Source organism: Meleagris gallopavo, chromosome 7 (assembly GCF_000146605.3).
Source record: "Meleagris gallopavo isolate NT-WF06-2002-E0010 breed Aviagen turkey brand Nicholas breeding stock chromosome 7, Turkey_5.1, whole genome shotgun sequence".
Classification (NCBI taxonomy): domain Eukaryota; kingdom Metazoa; phylum Chordata; class Aves; order Galliformes; family Phasianidae; genus Meleagris; species Meleagris gallopavo.
The window spans coordinates 455,697-471,937 of NC_015017.2; the positions used below are offsets into that span (position 1 = coordinate 455,697).

At 43.1% G+C, this 16,241-nt stretch overlaps 1 protein-coding gene across 1 annotated transcript in view; it reads left to right on the forward strand.

Moving 5' to 3' along the window:
- Window positions 1–4: 4 nt before the first annotated feature.
- The window catches only part of MCM3AP (minichromosome maintenance complex component 3 associated protein), a gene marked incomplete at its 5' end in the record, with an annotated part of 24,496 nt that continues 8,259 nt past the window's right edge, over window positions 5–16,241 (forward strand). Inside the window, 15 exons of the mRNA XM_010713353.2 lie at window positions 5–232; window positions 1,053–1,131; window positions 2,252–2,399; window positions 3,022–3,218; window positions 4,251–4,390; window positions 4,862–5,059; window positions 5,267–5,535; window positions 6,076–6,238; window positions 6,937–7,097; window positions 8,345–8,589; window positions 9,284–9,474; window positions 11,851–11,951; window positions 14,092–14,223; window positions 14,789–14,902; window positions 15,400–15,552. Coding sequence (XP_010711655.1) covers window positions 5–232; window positions 1,053–1,131; window positions 2,252–2,399; window positions 3,022–3,218; window positions 4,251–4,390; window positions 4,862–5,059; window positions 5,267–5,535; window positions 6,076–6,238; window positions 6,937–7,097; window positions 8,345–8,589; window positions 9,284–9,474; window positions 11,851–11,951; window positions 14,092–14,223; window positions 14,789–14,902; window positions 15,400–15,552 — 2,519 coding nt within the window. The remainder of the gene's footprint in view (window positions 233–1,052; window positions 1,132–2,251; window positions 2,400–3,021; window positions 3,219–4,250; window positions 4,391–4,861; window positions 5,060–5,266; window positions 5,536–6,075; window positions 6,239–6,936; window positions 7,098–8,344; window positions 8,590–9,283; window positions 9,475–11,850; window positions 11,952–14,091; window positions 14,224–14,788; window positions 14,903–15,399; window positions 15,553–16,241) is intronic.

Here is a 16,241-nt window from a genome sequence, read left to right on the forward strand (position 1 = left end):
GCCCACTGATGTCGCTCCCGTCGCCCCGGCGCGCAGAGCGAGGGGCGACGATGGCACCGACGGCCTCGGCGGCGCGGCGCCGAGCGAGCTAACGGCCATCCAGTGCAAAAACGTCCCCGACTACCTCAACGACAGGACGGTGCTGGAGAAGCACTTCGGGCAGTTCGTGAAAGTCCGTCGGGTCATGACGCGCAGGAGTAAGAAGACGGCCGTCGTCCACTTCTTTGACCATGTGAGTTTTGGAGGCTGCCGGCGAGGGAGCGGGGTTAACCTGAGTGCCGTAGCCTGGCGCGGGGTCGGGTTGGATGTTAGGAAGTAACCGTCGTCCGGAAGACTGGTGGGGCGTTGGAGCAGCCGGCCTGGGGAGGTGGCGGAGTCGCTGCCCTCGGAGGTGTTCGAGAAGAGGGTGATTGAGGCGCTGAGGGGATGTGATCGGTGCGGCACGGTGATGTGGGCTGATAGACGGGATGATCTTAGCGGTCTTTTACAGCCTTCATGATTCTGTGATTAGTGCGCAGTTGAACGCCAAACAGAAGCTCCTTGTGTCCTGGCTGTGGTCACACACCACCCAAACCCAAAGCGATGCTGCTGTTACCTCCTTGCATGCCCCAGTAGCATCAAGGGCAACGTTATCTTTGCAGGGTGATCCGCTTGCTGGGAATGCTACTGCTTTGGTGAGGCCTGCAGTCCCGTGTATTCTGCACTCTCTTAGAAAAGTAATGTGTTTGTGGAAACGCACCCAGCCCACCAATAGCATGGATGTCTCAAGCAGGAGGTTGTGAAGCACTGGCACAGGTTGACCAGGGAGATAGTCCATGCCCCATCCCTGGAGGTCAGGCTTGGCTGGGCTCTGAGCACCTGATCAAGCTGTGGGTGTCCCTGTTCATTGTAAAGGAGATGAACTAGATGGCCTTTAAAGGTCCCTTCCAACTCAAATGATTCTAGTCTAAAAGGCAGCGCCTAGAGGTCTGAGTATTGGTACACATTTCTCCAGCAGAAACTGTCCTTCCTTGTGCTAACAGGCTTTTGTGTTCTGCTTTGTTTTCTTTCAGGCCTCTGCAGCTCTCGCCAAAAAAAAGGCAAAAGAATTGCACAAAGACATAGTGACGTTTTGGCAGAAGAAGAAAACAAGTAAGTCTTGTGTTTCTTGATGGGATGAGCAGGTGATGCGTAGGACAGTGGGCAATGGCACAAGTATTGGAGAGAGAGGGAGGATATTTTAAAGCATGTAGTTGCATACAGAATTATTTCTCTGCCTTCACAAAATGAGAATAGCTCCCAGGAAGCCTAGGAGCCAGGAAGGGGCTATCCCCAGCCCTCTGCTTGAGATTCAGGCAAAAGAGATGCTGGTGCTGGCTATTCAACTCCCCAGGTGAGGATTTGAATTGCCAAGTGCTTCCCTTTAATTTTATGAATCAGAGTTTCTAGCTCTGAGTTCCTGGCTTGAGGATATGTTTCAGAATGAGTGAATGGCTTGCCATAGCTTTGACCAACCCAGAAGCTTAGCTTCACAGCAAGAAGCAGCTGTAGAGTTGTTTTCTTGAGAAGAAATATCTCAAAGCAGCAGCTGTAAAAATGCTTTTATCATGTTATTTTGGCATTAAGGTCTACAGAAACCTGCATGGCAGTATTTTATAGTAACTAATCTGAGAGAGTGTAAGAAATCCAACTGGCTGAGAATTTCTTCTTTTTCTTTTTGACTTAACTCTTGAAGAGGCATGTCAACACCAGCCTGAGCTTGGGATGTGTGAATTTTTCAAGTACCACAGGAGCATTGAAAACAATATGACAGTCAAAGTTTTTGTTGGTAAAACAGATTAAATACCAGGTGTTACGGTTTTTGTGGTTTTTCATTGGTTTGTCACTGAGCAAGGCTGAACCAGGCCACCAGGTATTGAGCTGTGATTTTTTGAGTTATAACCCAAATTCAAAAGAACTAGAATTTGATGCCCAGACTTCATTTATTGGCAGTGTGCTGAATAATTGCATTTACAGCTTAGCAGTGTTTTTATTCAAGAATGCTTTTTCTTTATAGAACTCTGAAGCTAACTAGCAGTTAATGGGCTTCGTTGGTGCAACTTCCAGTGTAGTCTGTCCTGTTAGTGTTGTATACATACATGAGGCTGTAACTGGAATAATATTATCAGAAAATAAAGCCAATTACTCACTACACTTCTGGGGAGTTGAGACAAAGAGCTGTTGCAAAAATTATTTGCCAAGTACCTGCTTTGATGTTTATATGTCACTTTAGGTCCAGCAAAAAGAGAATTTTCATCCAAGGAGAAGAAAGCAAGTGAAGATGAAGGAAGGCAAAGCAGTGAAGAGCAAAACTACCAGCATTCCCCTCTTCGAAAACCTTTAATAAGATCTTCTGCCAGCACTGTAACGCCTGGTAGAAGGTATGTACGAGTGTTCTCTAAGACTCTATCAGGGTGGATGGGGAAAAGTGATCAGTGTGTGCTGAATAGCGATGTTCTTAGCAAGAGAGTGTGCTTCATCTATTTCTTGGCACACATTCATTTTAAATGTGTCTTTTTGGCTGAATTGGAGTTACAAATCTCACATTTTGTCAGACGGCTACTTCTGACTGCTTATTAAGGCTTTTTATTTTTTCAGTCTTTTTTTTTTTTTAAGCATTTTTTTTGTTTGCTTTTTACAACATGAGAAACTGCTATAACAGTGAGGCATAAGAAAACTGAGAAATGGTGCAAAACCCTAGTAAGGCCAAGCAGTAATTAACTGTGTTGGGTGGTCTTGGTTAAACTGGCTTCTGAAGTGAGTGGTTTCATTCATGGACAAAAATGGCTCTGTGGAATTAGTCCTCTTTTCAGAGAAGCTGTGAGTTTGATTGTTGTATTTTTGTAGTTAGAGAACGGGCTTTATACAAGAGACTTGCTTTATACCAGGTGCTAAAGCTGCAGGCTTTTTTGTATCTTCTTGCACCTTAATGGTTTGCCTAGTTTGTCAATGATTACTTGGTGTACGTTGTCATGCACTTATAAGTAATACGCCTATTTTTAGCTCTCCAGCAAAGAAGCCTGGTCTTCGAAAGGCTCTGCAGTTTGAAGTAGATCTTTTTGATTCCAGTTCTGAAGGACAGAACTCAGAAGGCATGGCAGCTTCGTTGTCATCTCTAAGTAACCTGGTAGGATTAGTGGCAGAGACATCTGAGGAAAGATACCGTCTTTTGGACCAAAGAGACAAAATAATGCGACAAGGTACTGTTCTTATTCTTGTGTTCTTACCCTTCACACCTTTCTATTGGGGTAGATTGTATAGACTCATTTCCTGTAGAGCAACAAAGTCTGTGTATTTTATTGTACACATATATTTCTTACGTATAATGAGTAGCAAATTTTCATCTTTGAATGAATTCCTGAGTATTTTTGAGTATATTTTGACAGTGCTGTGTTGACACAAAACACTCTATTACTAACAGTAGAAAATTAGCAGGGACAAGGACTCAATTGCCTTCTTTGTTCTGCAGTCCTCATCAGTTACAAGGTCAATTAAGTAACTGCACCATTACCTGGCTTGTAAAATACAGGGTCTTGGTTTTCTTGATGCTGGAGGATGCCACATAGGGCAGTTTTTACCTCTGCAGATTCTTCCAAGAAAGCTGACCAAAGGCTAGCAGTGTTTCTCTAAAAGGACACTATTGAGTAAGTGGTCATTATTTCAGGAAATATTTGCTTGTTTCATTATTCTGTTTTGTAAATTACTTCATCCTATTCTTGCTCTTTCAAAGCTGATCTTATTTTAAGATTTTATTTTTTATAATCAGCAAACATTTGCTCTCACTTAGCATGGAGTTGTGGAATTGCTGGTGCTTGGTTAGAATACAAAACAGGATAGGCTTTTGGGATACAAAGCATCAGGTATCTCCTACAGACTGACATTTTTAGCAAGAGTCTCGATATCCAGGTGGGACAGCATGAGAAGCTTCTCCAGAGGAGCAGTGCAGGCCTGGGATAGGTCCTCGCATGGAGGAATCTCATCCTTGTGTATTTCCAGCTGATCCTGCTCAAATGGGAGGCTGTTTGGGAGCCCCTATGGATCCTGTCACATCAGCTTTTCTGTGAACCCTTACCTTTATCAGAGTGCTTCTTGACATCCATCCATTGACCAGTGTTCAGACTCCAGCTGAGGCAGATGCTGCTGTGGGCTGCACATTAAGGAAATAGCTTGTCATGAAAACAAAAGGACAGATGCTTAACATTACAATTTTAGTTTGTTTCTTTTTTTTTCAGCTCGAATAAAAAGGACTGATCTTGGAAAAGCAAAAACTATTGTTGGCACTTGTCCAGACATGTGCCCTGAAAAGGAGCGGTATATGAGAGAGACAAGAAACCAGCTTAGTATCTTTGAGTTGCTGCTAGGATCTGACAAGGTAGGAGCCCTCTGTAAGCTGGAGTTTGCTGTTCCCAACTCATCCGTTCGTTTGCTCCTTATATAAGATTGTCCTCATTGTTTAGCTGATTACAGACTTAGTTCTAGTGATGTGTTCTGTGAACCGTTTCCTTAACCTGTCTTTCTCTTGTGGTTGTAAAACAATAATGCTAGGCAATTGCTGTTTAACTGTTACAATAACCTTTTCTATTTAGTCCAAACAGACTTTTAGATTTGTAGTTGTGGTAGTGGTGTACAGGTGATGAGTTAAAGATTGCCAAGTCAGCAGCTGTCGTAAAATAAAACGTATTTGCTGTGGTAGCAGAACCAACATGGGCTGTTGGTGTCAACCCTGGAAAAACTGTCTTAGTAGTCTGCTCCTTGCTAAAGTAAATGCATGCGCATGATGAAATCCTTCTGACGGATTAAAAAAGGCCCCTTGGATTTCAGTTCTTTTCTCTGCTTCTTGCAGGTAAATCATGCAGCAGCAATCAAGGAATATAGCAGATCTTCAGCAGACCAGGAGGAACCTTTGCCACATGAATTGAGACCCTCTGAAGTGTTAAGCATGACCATGGACTATTTAGTGACAAACATTATGGACCAAGGAGAAGGAAACTACCGAGAGTGGTATGACTTTGTCTGGAACAGAACTCGGGGAATAAGAAAGGTAAGCAGTAGTAGATGTTTGATGATAGAAAATAAATAGTCACATAATGTTGTAAAATGTGAAGAAAAAGCAGTAACAGTTTAAGCATTTGAATTGAAAGCTGACACAAAGCACAGTCAAAATGAGTTTTCTGAAGGTAGTATTAGATGACTACTTTTTATATTTAGTTTAAAATGAATTTAATGGTTTGTTAATTGTTCTGGTTAGGATATAACCCAGCAGCATCTCTGCAACCCGCTGATGGTGTCTCTGATTGAGAAGTGCACTCGCTTTCACATCCATTGTGCTCACCAGCTGTGTGAAGAGCCCATGTCCTCCTTTGATGCCAAAATCAACAATGAGAACATGACAAAATGCTTACAAAGCTTGAAAGAGATGTATCAGGACTTGGCTAACAAAGGAATTTACTGCCAGAGTGAAGCAGAGTTCAGAGGTTACAATGTTTTGCTGAATCTCAACAAGGGTGATATTCTCAGGTGGGAATGACAAATATCACTAGGTTTCTCTCTTGCATTTGGGTAGAAATTAGAATTAAGTCCAGACAAATTGCACGGGAAATGATGAACTTACTTTCAATCTGCTTTGCCAAAGCAAAGCTGTAGTATGCTGTTGTAATGTTATTGTAATTTTTGATAGGTCAGTAGAAGTATCTTTTTTTTTTTTTTTAAGGAATGAAAAAGAAAACTATGTAATCTTAATAGCTTTGTCTCCAGTAGGATCAAGGAAAATACATTTTGCAGACAATGTTATACTCTGCTTTTCACTTCAACTTTTAGAAAAGAAGGCAAGTAGGAGGGTGAAGTGATGTACCTAATATAACATGCTAATTATGTGAGTATAATTAAAAAAAATATGACTGAATACTACAGCAAATTTAGCTCATACCTACTGGTAACTTGGAATTACAATTAGGAGCTTTAAGTGAGATATACAGCTTCCCTTGTGTTACAAGTTGCTGTCTAGCTGGGATTGTTAATATTAGTGCCAAAGGTTTGTCTCTGTTTTTGTCTCCACAGAGAAGTGCAGCAGTTTCACCCAGAGGTTAGAAACTCCCCTGAAGTTAGATTTGCAGTTCAAGCTTTTGCTGCACTAAACAGCAACAACTTTGTGAGGTTTTTCAAATTAGTGCAGACAGCTTCCTATCTGAATGCCTGTCTCTTACATTGTTATTTCAACCAGGTAAGAAAAAGAAAATGGGTGTGTGTGTGTATGTCTATAGTTGACTTGTAAAGCTGTCTGGGTCTTTTGCAAGGAAATTATTTTAGGAAAAAAACACAGTAAGTTTTCTTTGACATTTCATAAGCCTTTTGAAAAAATTATACGAGTTTTCTACCCGGTTATAAAAGGCAAATACTAGTTGTGCCTTCAGAAGCCCTTGCAAGCTTTTTCTCCTGCACAAGACTTGTGAGTGGACGCGCTCAAAATGAGCAGCATACAAGAGGAATGGAAACTGGAAAGCAAGTGCACAGCACTTAAAGCTAAATCTAAATAATTGTTTATGTGAATGCTTGATAACATAGAGTTTAAGTTCAAAGAGGGAAGGTTTAGATTGGATATCAGGGGGAAGGTCTTTACAGAGAGAGTGGTGAGGTGCTGGAACAGCTGACCAGAGAGGCTGTGGATGCCCCGTCCCTGGATGTGTTCAAGGTCAGCTTGCATGGGACCCTGGGCAGCTTGGTCTAGTACCAGAGCTGGAGGTTGGTGGCCCAGCCTGTGGCAGGGGGAATGGAACTCAATGATCCTTTATATTCATTCTGACCCAAGCCATTCTTTGATTCTGTGATAACAAAGTGCTGCTTTGTTTTAAAGACAGTTTTCATGCTTGAAAGGTACTTAGTAGTTTAAATATATGACTCCTGTTTTTATTTTACCCTCAGATTCGTAAGGATGCACTCAAGTCTCTCAACATTGCCTACACTGTGAGCACCCAAAGATGTACAGTGTTTCCCTTGGATCACTTGGTCCGTATGCTACTGTTCAAAGACTGTGAGGAAGCAACTGATTTTATAAGTTACTATGGCCTGAGTGTATCTGATAAGTAAGTGTAAAGAAAAAGAAGAATCTTCCCACTCCTTGGAAACATTCCAGGCCAGGCTGGATGGGGCTTTGAGCAACCTGGTAGAGGGAGGTGTCCCTGCCTGTAGCAGGGGTTGGAACTAGATGGTCTTAAAGATCCCTTCCTGCCCAAACCATTCTGTACTTCTGTGTGTCTAAAAGCATCTGCTGGGGTTTTATACCAGTATTAGGCAAAGGGTTTGCATGGATGGACCACTCCTGGACTTTGCAGTAAGAAAAACAGAAATATGTTAGAGGCTGAGCACTGTGTAAGCAAAGTACTAGAATAATGACTGGCACAAAGTTCCTTAATTTTATCTCTCTCCCTGAAGAAATGAATTTTGTATCCCTGTAATTACTGTGGTTTCCCACTGAAGTGGCATAGGCTTTATGGTGGTTTTCTTTGTTATTGTTTTGTGTTTATTTTTATTCTTTTTTAATTTTGATTTTCTTTTTGGACCCATACATCACCTTTTTTGATGAAGGGTTTGAAGGGCACAAAATTACTTCCAGCTTCTAAGCTGTAAAAGTGGGAATGACATTTCTTCCAAAAAAGGACTGTGTATTAACCTTGGTCTCCATTGGGCTCAAGGGACTTTCTCCCTAAAATGAGATCTGGATAACTCAAATCAAAGAAAACTTTTATTTTAGGTTCTTACCTTGCAGTTGTATTTCATGAAGTTGTAACTTTGCAGGAGGTGAGGATACAAATGCTCTGAAAAAATTGGCCATATGATCCAGGCAGGGCAGGATGAAACTGAGTAGTACAAACTGAGTTTTAGAAAGAGAGTATGAGCATGGCAGTGCTCTATTTTCTATTAATATTTGGCTTGGGAATAGTGAGTGAGTAAAACTGAAGGGTGCCAGGGTTGGAAGAAGACTACAGCTTTTAAAATGGCTTCTGTAAATGCTCTGGCATCTGTTGTGTGAAAGGTAGCTGATGTAAATACACAGTTAATAAAGATTAACGGGAGACTTGCCAGAATTGTCTATGCTGGTGCCTGGAAATGTCAATGGTCCATGTCCTCTGCCCTGGGTGAATAGGTGTGGGGGCAGTGCTCTTGCCTTCCCAGCTTTGGTTACAGCCATTGATTGATGTCCAGGCTCTGGGGAGCAATCCTGAGTGCCTTGTATCTGTCTCACTTTGCCCCACTAGGCTGTCCAGGTGAAAAAGTGTTGGTTTCTGGGACTTTGAGTATGTGCTCTCCTGACTGTTTTTTTTTCCCCCAGTACTTACGTGGAGCTGAATCGCTCTGCTTTTTTGGAGCCTGACGGATTACCCAAACCTCGTAAATCGCTGTTTGTCAGTCAGAAGCTGACAGTCTCAGTTGGGGAAGTTGTAAATGGCAGGCCACTGCCACCGGCACCTCACCATGTGCCTGTGTCTAGCTTCAATGGACAGAGCAAATATATTGGTGGAATTGCTACTGGAGATCAAGCTGGTAATAACCAAAAATCAAGTATGGAAGCAGCAGGTAAGAGTAAGCATGCGTTTTAAGTACTGCTCAGGAGCACTGTTGTTTTGTTTTACAAAGCAGAAATTGTTCATTGCTCATGTGAGTTGAAATTGCATGGAAATTTGGGTGTAATGAAAGTATGTTTTGATTTAAAAGTGCTTACATGTGTGTGAAAACTAAAAAACATCATGATTAATAAATAGAAAACACACTGATGGAAATCAGCTTAATTTTACCAGTGTATGTGAAAGTACTATATATTGTCTATTTCAGATGGCCAACTTCTCTTTACAACTTCTGTATAGCTTTTTCCCCCTCTGCAAATAATAGTTTTCTCTTTCAGGCTGGCAGAATTTTCACCTCATTTGTGTTGAAAATGCAGGTGCTTCCACTTTATTAAATGGATGTATGTTTAGATGCTAGGTGGCGTGCTTTTCCTGAAACTGTTATGTTGGAGATGTATATACTTGACATTGGAGGTAATGTGCATTAATATTCGAGTATTTTATAAAACATTCACATAATAGAAATCAATTTGCTACCTTTATATTCAAGGTACCCACAGTGGAGACTTGCTATCTTTTATGACCTAATGAGATTTACCAGACCAGCTTGCTTTGCAAGATACCAAGCAACAAGAACAGTTTAGCTTCTGTTTCTGACTGAATGGATTTCCATTATTTTTCTTTTTCTGCTGACTCACCTGCCAAAGAAGGAAGAGTGGAAAGCAAAGGTGTGGATTTAGATGTCCCAGCAGTAAGAGTCCAGCCACCAGCTCATCTTCTGCCCTCACTTTTACCTCGTCCTCTTATGTCAGCGCTGCCTCCTGCACAGACCATTTCCCAATCTGCTGCACAGCCTGATCCTCTTCCTTCAAAGCCTCAACCTGTGTACACAGACACGGTAAGGAAATCCAAGATAGATAGAATCATAGAATCATCTGGGTTGAAAAGGACCACAGTGATCATATAGTTTCAACCTGTATATCATGGGCAGGGTTACCAACCACCAGATCAGCCTGCCCAGAGCCACATCTAGCCTGGCCTTGAATGCCTCCAGGGATGGGGCATCCACAACCTCCTTGGGCAACCTGTTCCAGTGCGTCACCACCCTCTGTGTGAGAAACTTCCTCCTAATATCTAACCTAAACCTTCCCTGTCTTGGTTTAAAACCATTCCCCCTTATCCTACCACTATCCACCCTTGCTGTTGACATTCCTTCTCCTGTTTTTACACTCTTTTCAAGTACTGGAAGGCCACAGTGAGGTCTCCCCAGAGCCTTTTCTTCTCCAAGCTAAACAATCCCAGTTCCTTCAACCTTTCCTCATAGGAGAGGTGCTCCAGCCCTCTGATCATCTCAGTGCCCTCCTCTGGACCCACTCCAAGAGCTCCATGTCCTTCCTGTACTGGAGGCCCCAGGCCTGGACACAGTACTGCAGATGGGGCTTCACAAGAGCCGAGTAAAGGGGGACAATCACCTCCCTCTCCCTGCTGGTCACCCCTTTTTCAATGCAGCCCAGAACACAGTTGGTCTTCCGAGCTGCAAACGCACACTGCTGGCTCATGTCCAGCTTCTCGTCCACCAAGACCGCCAAGTCCTCCTCCGCAGGGCTGCTCTCAAGGAGATCTTCCCCCAGTCTGTATAAATGCCTAGGATTGCCCCAACCCAAGTGCAGCACCGTGCACTTGGCCTTGTTGAACCTCATTAGGTTTTCATGGGCCCATTTCCCCAGCCTGTCCAGGTCCCTCTAGATGGCTTCCCTTCCTTGCAGTGTATTGACTGCACCACCCAGCTTGGTGCAATCTGCAAACTTGCTGAGAGTGCACTCGATGCCATCATGTGTCATTGATGACGATGTTGAAGAGTCACCACTTGTGGCTGGCCTCCACCCTGACACAGAACCATTGATCACAGCCCTTTGGCTGCGTCCAGTCAGCCAATTCCTAATCCATCAAACAGTCCATCCTTCAAATCCACACCTCTCCAATTTAGAGAGAAGGATGTGGTGTGGGTCCATGTCAAAGGCTTTGCAGAAGTCCAGGTAGATGACATCCACCACTCTTCCCCTGTGCACTGATGCTGTCACTCCATCATAGAAGGTCACCAGATTGGTCAGGCAAGATCTGCCCTTGGTGAAGCCATGCTGGCTGTCTCAGATCACCTCTTTGTCTTATATGTGCCTTAATAAAGCTTCTAGGAGTATCTGTTCCAGAATTTTCCCAAGCACAGAGGTGAGGCTCATCAATCTGTAGTTCCCCAGGTCTTCCTTTCTCTCTTTCTTAAAAATGGGAGTAAAGTTTCCGTTTTTCCAGTCACCAGGGACTTCACCAGACAGCCATGGCTTTTCAAATATGATGGAGAGCAGCTCGGCAACCAACCATCTCTTTCAGAACCCTGGGATGGATATCATCCAGCCCCATGGACTTGCATACATTCAGTTTCATGAGGCGGTCTCGGACTTGTTCCACTGTTACAGTGGGATGGAATCCGCTCCTCTCACCCATATCTAGGACTCCAGGGTCCTGGCAGACATGGGGAGGAACCATCAGTGAAGACCGAGGCAAAGCACTTATTGAGCACCTCAGCTTTTTCTGTGTCTCAGAAAGCCAGTTCTCTGTCCTCATTCATCAGAGGGGGAACGCTCTCCTTAGCTTGTCTCCTCCTGCTTATGTACCTGAAGAACCCCTTCTTGTTATCTTTCACATCCCTTGCCAAGTTCAGCTCTATCTTTGCCTTGTCTTTCCTAATCTTATTTCTACGCATGCAGACAATGTCCCTATATTCTTCCCAGGCTGCACAACCCTGCTTCCACTTACTGTACATTTCCCTCTTTTCCCTCAGTTTAAGCTGCAGATCCTTGCTCAGCCATGCTGGTCGCCTGCCTCCTCTGCTCAATTTCTTCTGCTGGGGGATTGAGAGCTCTTGCACTCAATCCATCAATTATGATGGAATATTTGGGAAAACTGTGTAAAATATAATAAAAAGCGAATGTGATCTTACAGATTGTTGTCCAGAACCTTCACATAATTTAGAGGGGGCACTGCTTGTTGCTTTTGTTTCTGGGCTGTTACTGCATGGCTCTTAAAATAATTGTAGAATTTCCAGGCTGTTGTACTTCATGACCTTAGTTTGGTGTGTAAGTAAAAATAAGGTGATGTGGTTGCTAATTACAGTCTTGTAAACAAGGCTGGCACGCCTCACTCCTGATTCACGTGTGTGCTCAGGCTGTCTTGGGCAAGGTTCCAACTTGCTTCAACTTCTTCCTCTGCTGTGTTGTAGGATATTGCTGAGGTTGTGGATGGGCTTGTGCACGACGTTGTCAAAGGAGAGTGCAGAGAAGTTGGCAAAGCAGGAGCAGATTATGTGACTGCAGCAATCTGGTAAGGAGTGTTCATTGCTGGTATTTCCGAAGTTTATCATCATAGTTCCAGTTTCCCTTAGCAGCAGTGTGTGTGAAGATAAAATTAAGTAGGGCAAGGTCTCTAGTGAAGGAAATCTCACTGATACAGTCGAGAGAAAAGCAGACATTTCTTCATGTATCTCTTGGCTTCACACTAGCTCAGCCTAATGAAAGGCTAACTGTAAACGTCTCTGTCAACCTTCATTTGCATGGTTAACATTGCTGCTGCAGCAAGTGCGTTGTGGAAGGAAAGCAAGAGAAGTTAAGTCCAGATCTGGCTGCTTTTCTAATTCAAGTAATGCTTCCTCCCAGTGCAGTTGATAGGCTCCTGGATGCCCTGGTGGGAAGGAGCATCTAGGTGTCTGTGGTTCAGTCTCCTGTTCTCAGTGAATTGGTTGCCCATACTAGATCAGATGAGCCCAGACTTGGGCAAAATCACCCATAACCTTGTCATTAAGTACCAGCATTAGACCATGAGATGTAATTGATGTTTCCTGAAAATAAATAAGAGAACCATTTCAATCCTTAGAGAGTAGGTCTAAATCTAAGCAACTGGAATTTCCTACTTGCCTACTCTGCAGGAACCCAGATGGACTGATGTACATTGACAGATCCTACAGAGAATTACTCTAGTCTTTTGTTATCCCTCTCAGGCTGCCTTTCTCAGATGTGTTACACTGCCTTGAGCTGTATCACAGGAGGAGCTGCTGCTCCTGTGCTGGCCATCACTGTCCCCAGAAAGCTGCACTTGTGTACCTGCCCTTAAGTGGAGTGGGGTATGCAGCTGCAGTCTAGCTGGAAGGCGTTTGGAGTGTCTCCCTCTAAATAAAGGTGTAGGGAGGGAAGATGCCTGATCACTTACACATGGACGCACACCATTCTGTCTGCTGCTCAGTCCTAACAGGTGTGGTTAGCTCCCCCTAGCCCTTGATTCACCAGAATTTGCTTTGTTAATCCAGAGCTGAGTTGCCAAAGTGGAAGCGGGCTTAAAAATGATTTGCTGCCGCTATTTCTTGACAAAGGCTAGCAAATCCACTGCTTTTATCAATCTGAGAAAACCTCTGTCCCTAACTAGAAATAAAATACTACTAATAATTAAAAATCTGAAATGATCAGCTGAAATGAACATGGTAGAGCCTGAGCAGGGAATAAACTGACTGCTGTACTATAGTGAGGTGGTTTTTATTATATTTGCACTTCATTATTTTTCTTTATTCAGGGAAAGAAAATATGAAAATTGAGATTTATTCTGATTGTTTCCTATTGTTTATTCTTAATAAAGTTAAAACTAAGTCAAAATCTGAGTCTGTGTGGGGATTGTAGGTCTTCTCCTGTACTGAGAAATCTTCATCTTAATGGAAAGTGAAGTCTGCGTATGACAAGATTTTTTTGTTGGTTTGTGTTTTTTTTTGTTTTGTTTTGTTTTTTTGTTTTTTTTTTGCTTAACAGTGGGTGGATGCTGAGGTTACAGAAGAACTGGGTCTTGGTTTTAGCTGAGTTGGAGTTAACGTTTCCTTCAGAGTGTCTGATATGATGCTCTATTCTGGCTTTAGGAGAAAAAACAATATTGATAACACAGCAGTGTTTTAGTTATTGCTGAGCAGTGCTGCACAGAACCAAGGACATTACAGTTTCTCAGCTTCTTGTACTGTTTTACCAGCAAGTGGGCTGGAGTGGGGAGGTGGATGGGGGGGGAGAGAGGTGCAAAATCAGCTGGGAGAGGACAGAACCAACACAGCTGACCCCAGCAGACCAACGAAATAGTGAGTACTGCCTCATGTCATGTTCAGCGTTAAAACTGGCATTGAGAAAGAAGGTGGGGTATTTTTTGGCTTCCCAGTTGGCTATGAGGAAAGTGGCTGAGCACCGGTATGCCTGTGGGAGGTGGTGAGTGTTCTTGGTTGTGTTTTTTATTGTTTTTTTTTCCATTTAACTAGTGAAACTGTCTTCAACTCCATTCCACCAGTATTCTTGGTTATGTTGTCCTCCCCCATGCCCTGCTGCAGGGAGGGGAATGAACAAACTGTACTTGGCTGCTGGCTGAGGGCATGGGGTATGGTGCCTTCTCTGAGGTTTTGACTGAAAACTTGCTTTAAAAAGAGAATTCTTTTTCCACACAGCACCTCAGAGGCCACCATGAAGGAATTGGTGGCTGAAGTGATGGAGGAGGTCCTCCAACAAGTGGCTGTAACCATGTTCAATGTGGAAAGGGAGCGTGTGAAGGAGGAAAGGCGCAGAGTGGAGGAAGAGAGGTGAGCTGTTGCTTTTGCCATCTAGCAGGATGTGCTGCATCCCCTCTTAGGTACTGTAAGGACAGCAGGTGCCAACCTAAGTGTTCATGCATATACCCAGGCCCTGTGTCTCTGTCAGCTGTCAGTGCTGCTCAGTTTATATCATTCGGAGCTGCCCTGGGATCACTCAGGCTGTCACTTCCCTATTCTTGGGAATAGTATGATCTGCTAGTTATTATTTTGTTAATCTCATGGAGCCACTGTGAAAATCATAGATGGGATTGTTTGGGAACTTCTAATCAGCTGGAGCTTCCAAAGAGGAAGGTCCTTCCTGGCCCTGCTGTACACATGAGCTTTTTCTTTTGAGGGAACTACTTGTCTGTAGCTTACTGAGTAAGAAATAGCCCAAATGTTACTTATATTAATGAGACTTGGTTCTGTGCAAGTTGTTTTGTTTTGTTTTGTTTTGTTTTGTTTTGCTTTGTTTTTTTTGAGAAAAAGCAGCGAGCTAACTGTGGGTTTTAGGCTTCACGTAAGTAACTAAGTGGCAGGCTTGCTTATGGAAATCTCTGCTCTGTCCTTCCAGGCAGAGGCAGGAAAGACAACAGTTAATAAAGCAGTTGAGTCAGTTGGTGAGTATAGAGCTAATGGAAGAAGTAATAAATGAGACTGTTCAAGAAGCTTCAGCCAATGAATTAAAGTAAGTATAACACTATCTATGCTATACTTCGCTGTAGGTGCTTTATAAAGGGTAATAGTTCATTGGGAAATGCTGAGCTCCTTGCTTGGCTTTCTCTAAGCTCCTCTTCCATTAAGTTAATTTAAAGAGAGGGCAAGTGTACTTGACCGTGCAGAATGATATCAGATTGCCTTTGCAGTAGCAGTCCTCCAGGATGGAGGTTGTAGTCTGTCTTGTGAACAAGGCTGACCCGTCTGCTTACTTTCACTAGAACTTCCTTACAGCTCAGCTGCGGATTTTCCTCTTGTAGGCTTTTCTTTGGATGTTTGTGATAAGTGTAAAATTTGAATGACTTTGGATTTAATTGCAGGCCTTATTTAAAATTGCCACAGTGTACAAAGGTGGAAAATCCCTCCTCTTTGCTAGCTGCATTGGTGATCTTGCCCGTTTGTGTCTTGGCTAGTTGTTTTAGTACCTTCTCTGGCCTTTGCCTTACTAAAAGTTTTGTTTTGAATTAGATGTGCCTTAGAAAGAGACCAGCAAGCCCGCGTTGCCCGGTGTTCAGAAGAAGTCTGTGGTCATGTCATGGATCTCTTCCTGGAGGATGAGATTTTCCAGATTGCAAAAGAAACCATTCAGGAGCTCCAGTGTTTCTGCAAATATTTGCAAAGGTGAGTTGCCATCCTGTGACAGAACTACTTCTCTCAGAAGCATGGACAGGGACTGGGCTAATAGGACTTAAAAAGCAACTGTCAGGCTTTTTGAGATGGCTTTTGCTATCTAGTTGGCTCCACAGTAAAGGTAGGCTTATTTTCTAATTCCCAGTCTCTAATGTTGCTCAGATATGTATAGGGACGGGAATACACCTTCTTAGGGTCAAGTAATGATCTTGGCATGAAGATGCAGCTTCATTATTTCTAGAAATGTGTTATGATTTCCCTTTGGATTCTCTATATTGGGTGCTTGTTTCTGGATATATGCTAAATGCCTAGTAGTTCCTGTGGTGCTCCAAGGCAGAGACTTCCTGTGCTGTACTGCCAGGTGGAGGTGCATTTCAGGTGGTGGTTTTTTTTTTTTACCACTTGAGAGAAAGCAGCAGGCTGTTTTCTTTTCAGAGGAGCGCCTTCCCTTGCAGAGTTCTTTCTGTCCTGAAATTAAGTTTGGTGTCTCTTCAGGACTGGTGTAAATCACCTGGCATAGGGATGAGTAAGGAAGAGCTTAAAGGTATCTGAGGGGTGGTGAAAATACATGTAGCAGTCAAGATGACTGGGTGATTGGGAATATTGTTATATGTCTCAAAAATACCTGTGAAAACAACTCTTTAAAAACAGAGCAAGAAGGAGGTCGCTTTTCTTTTTTT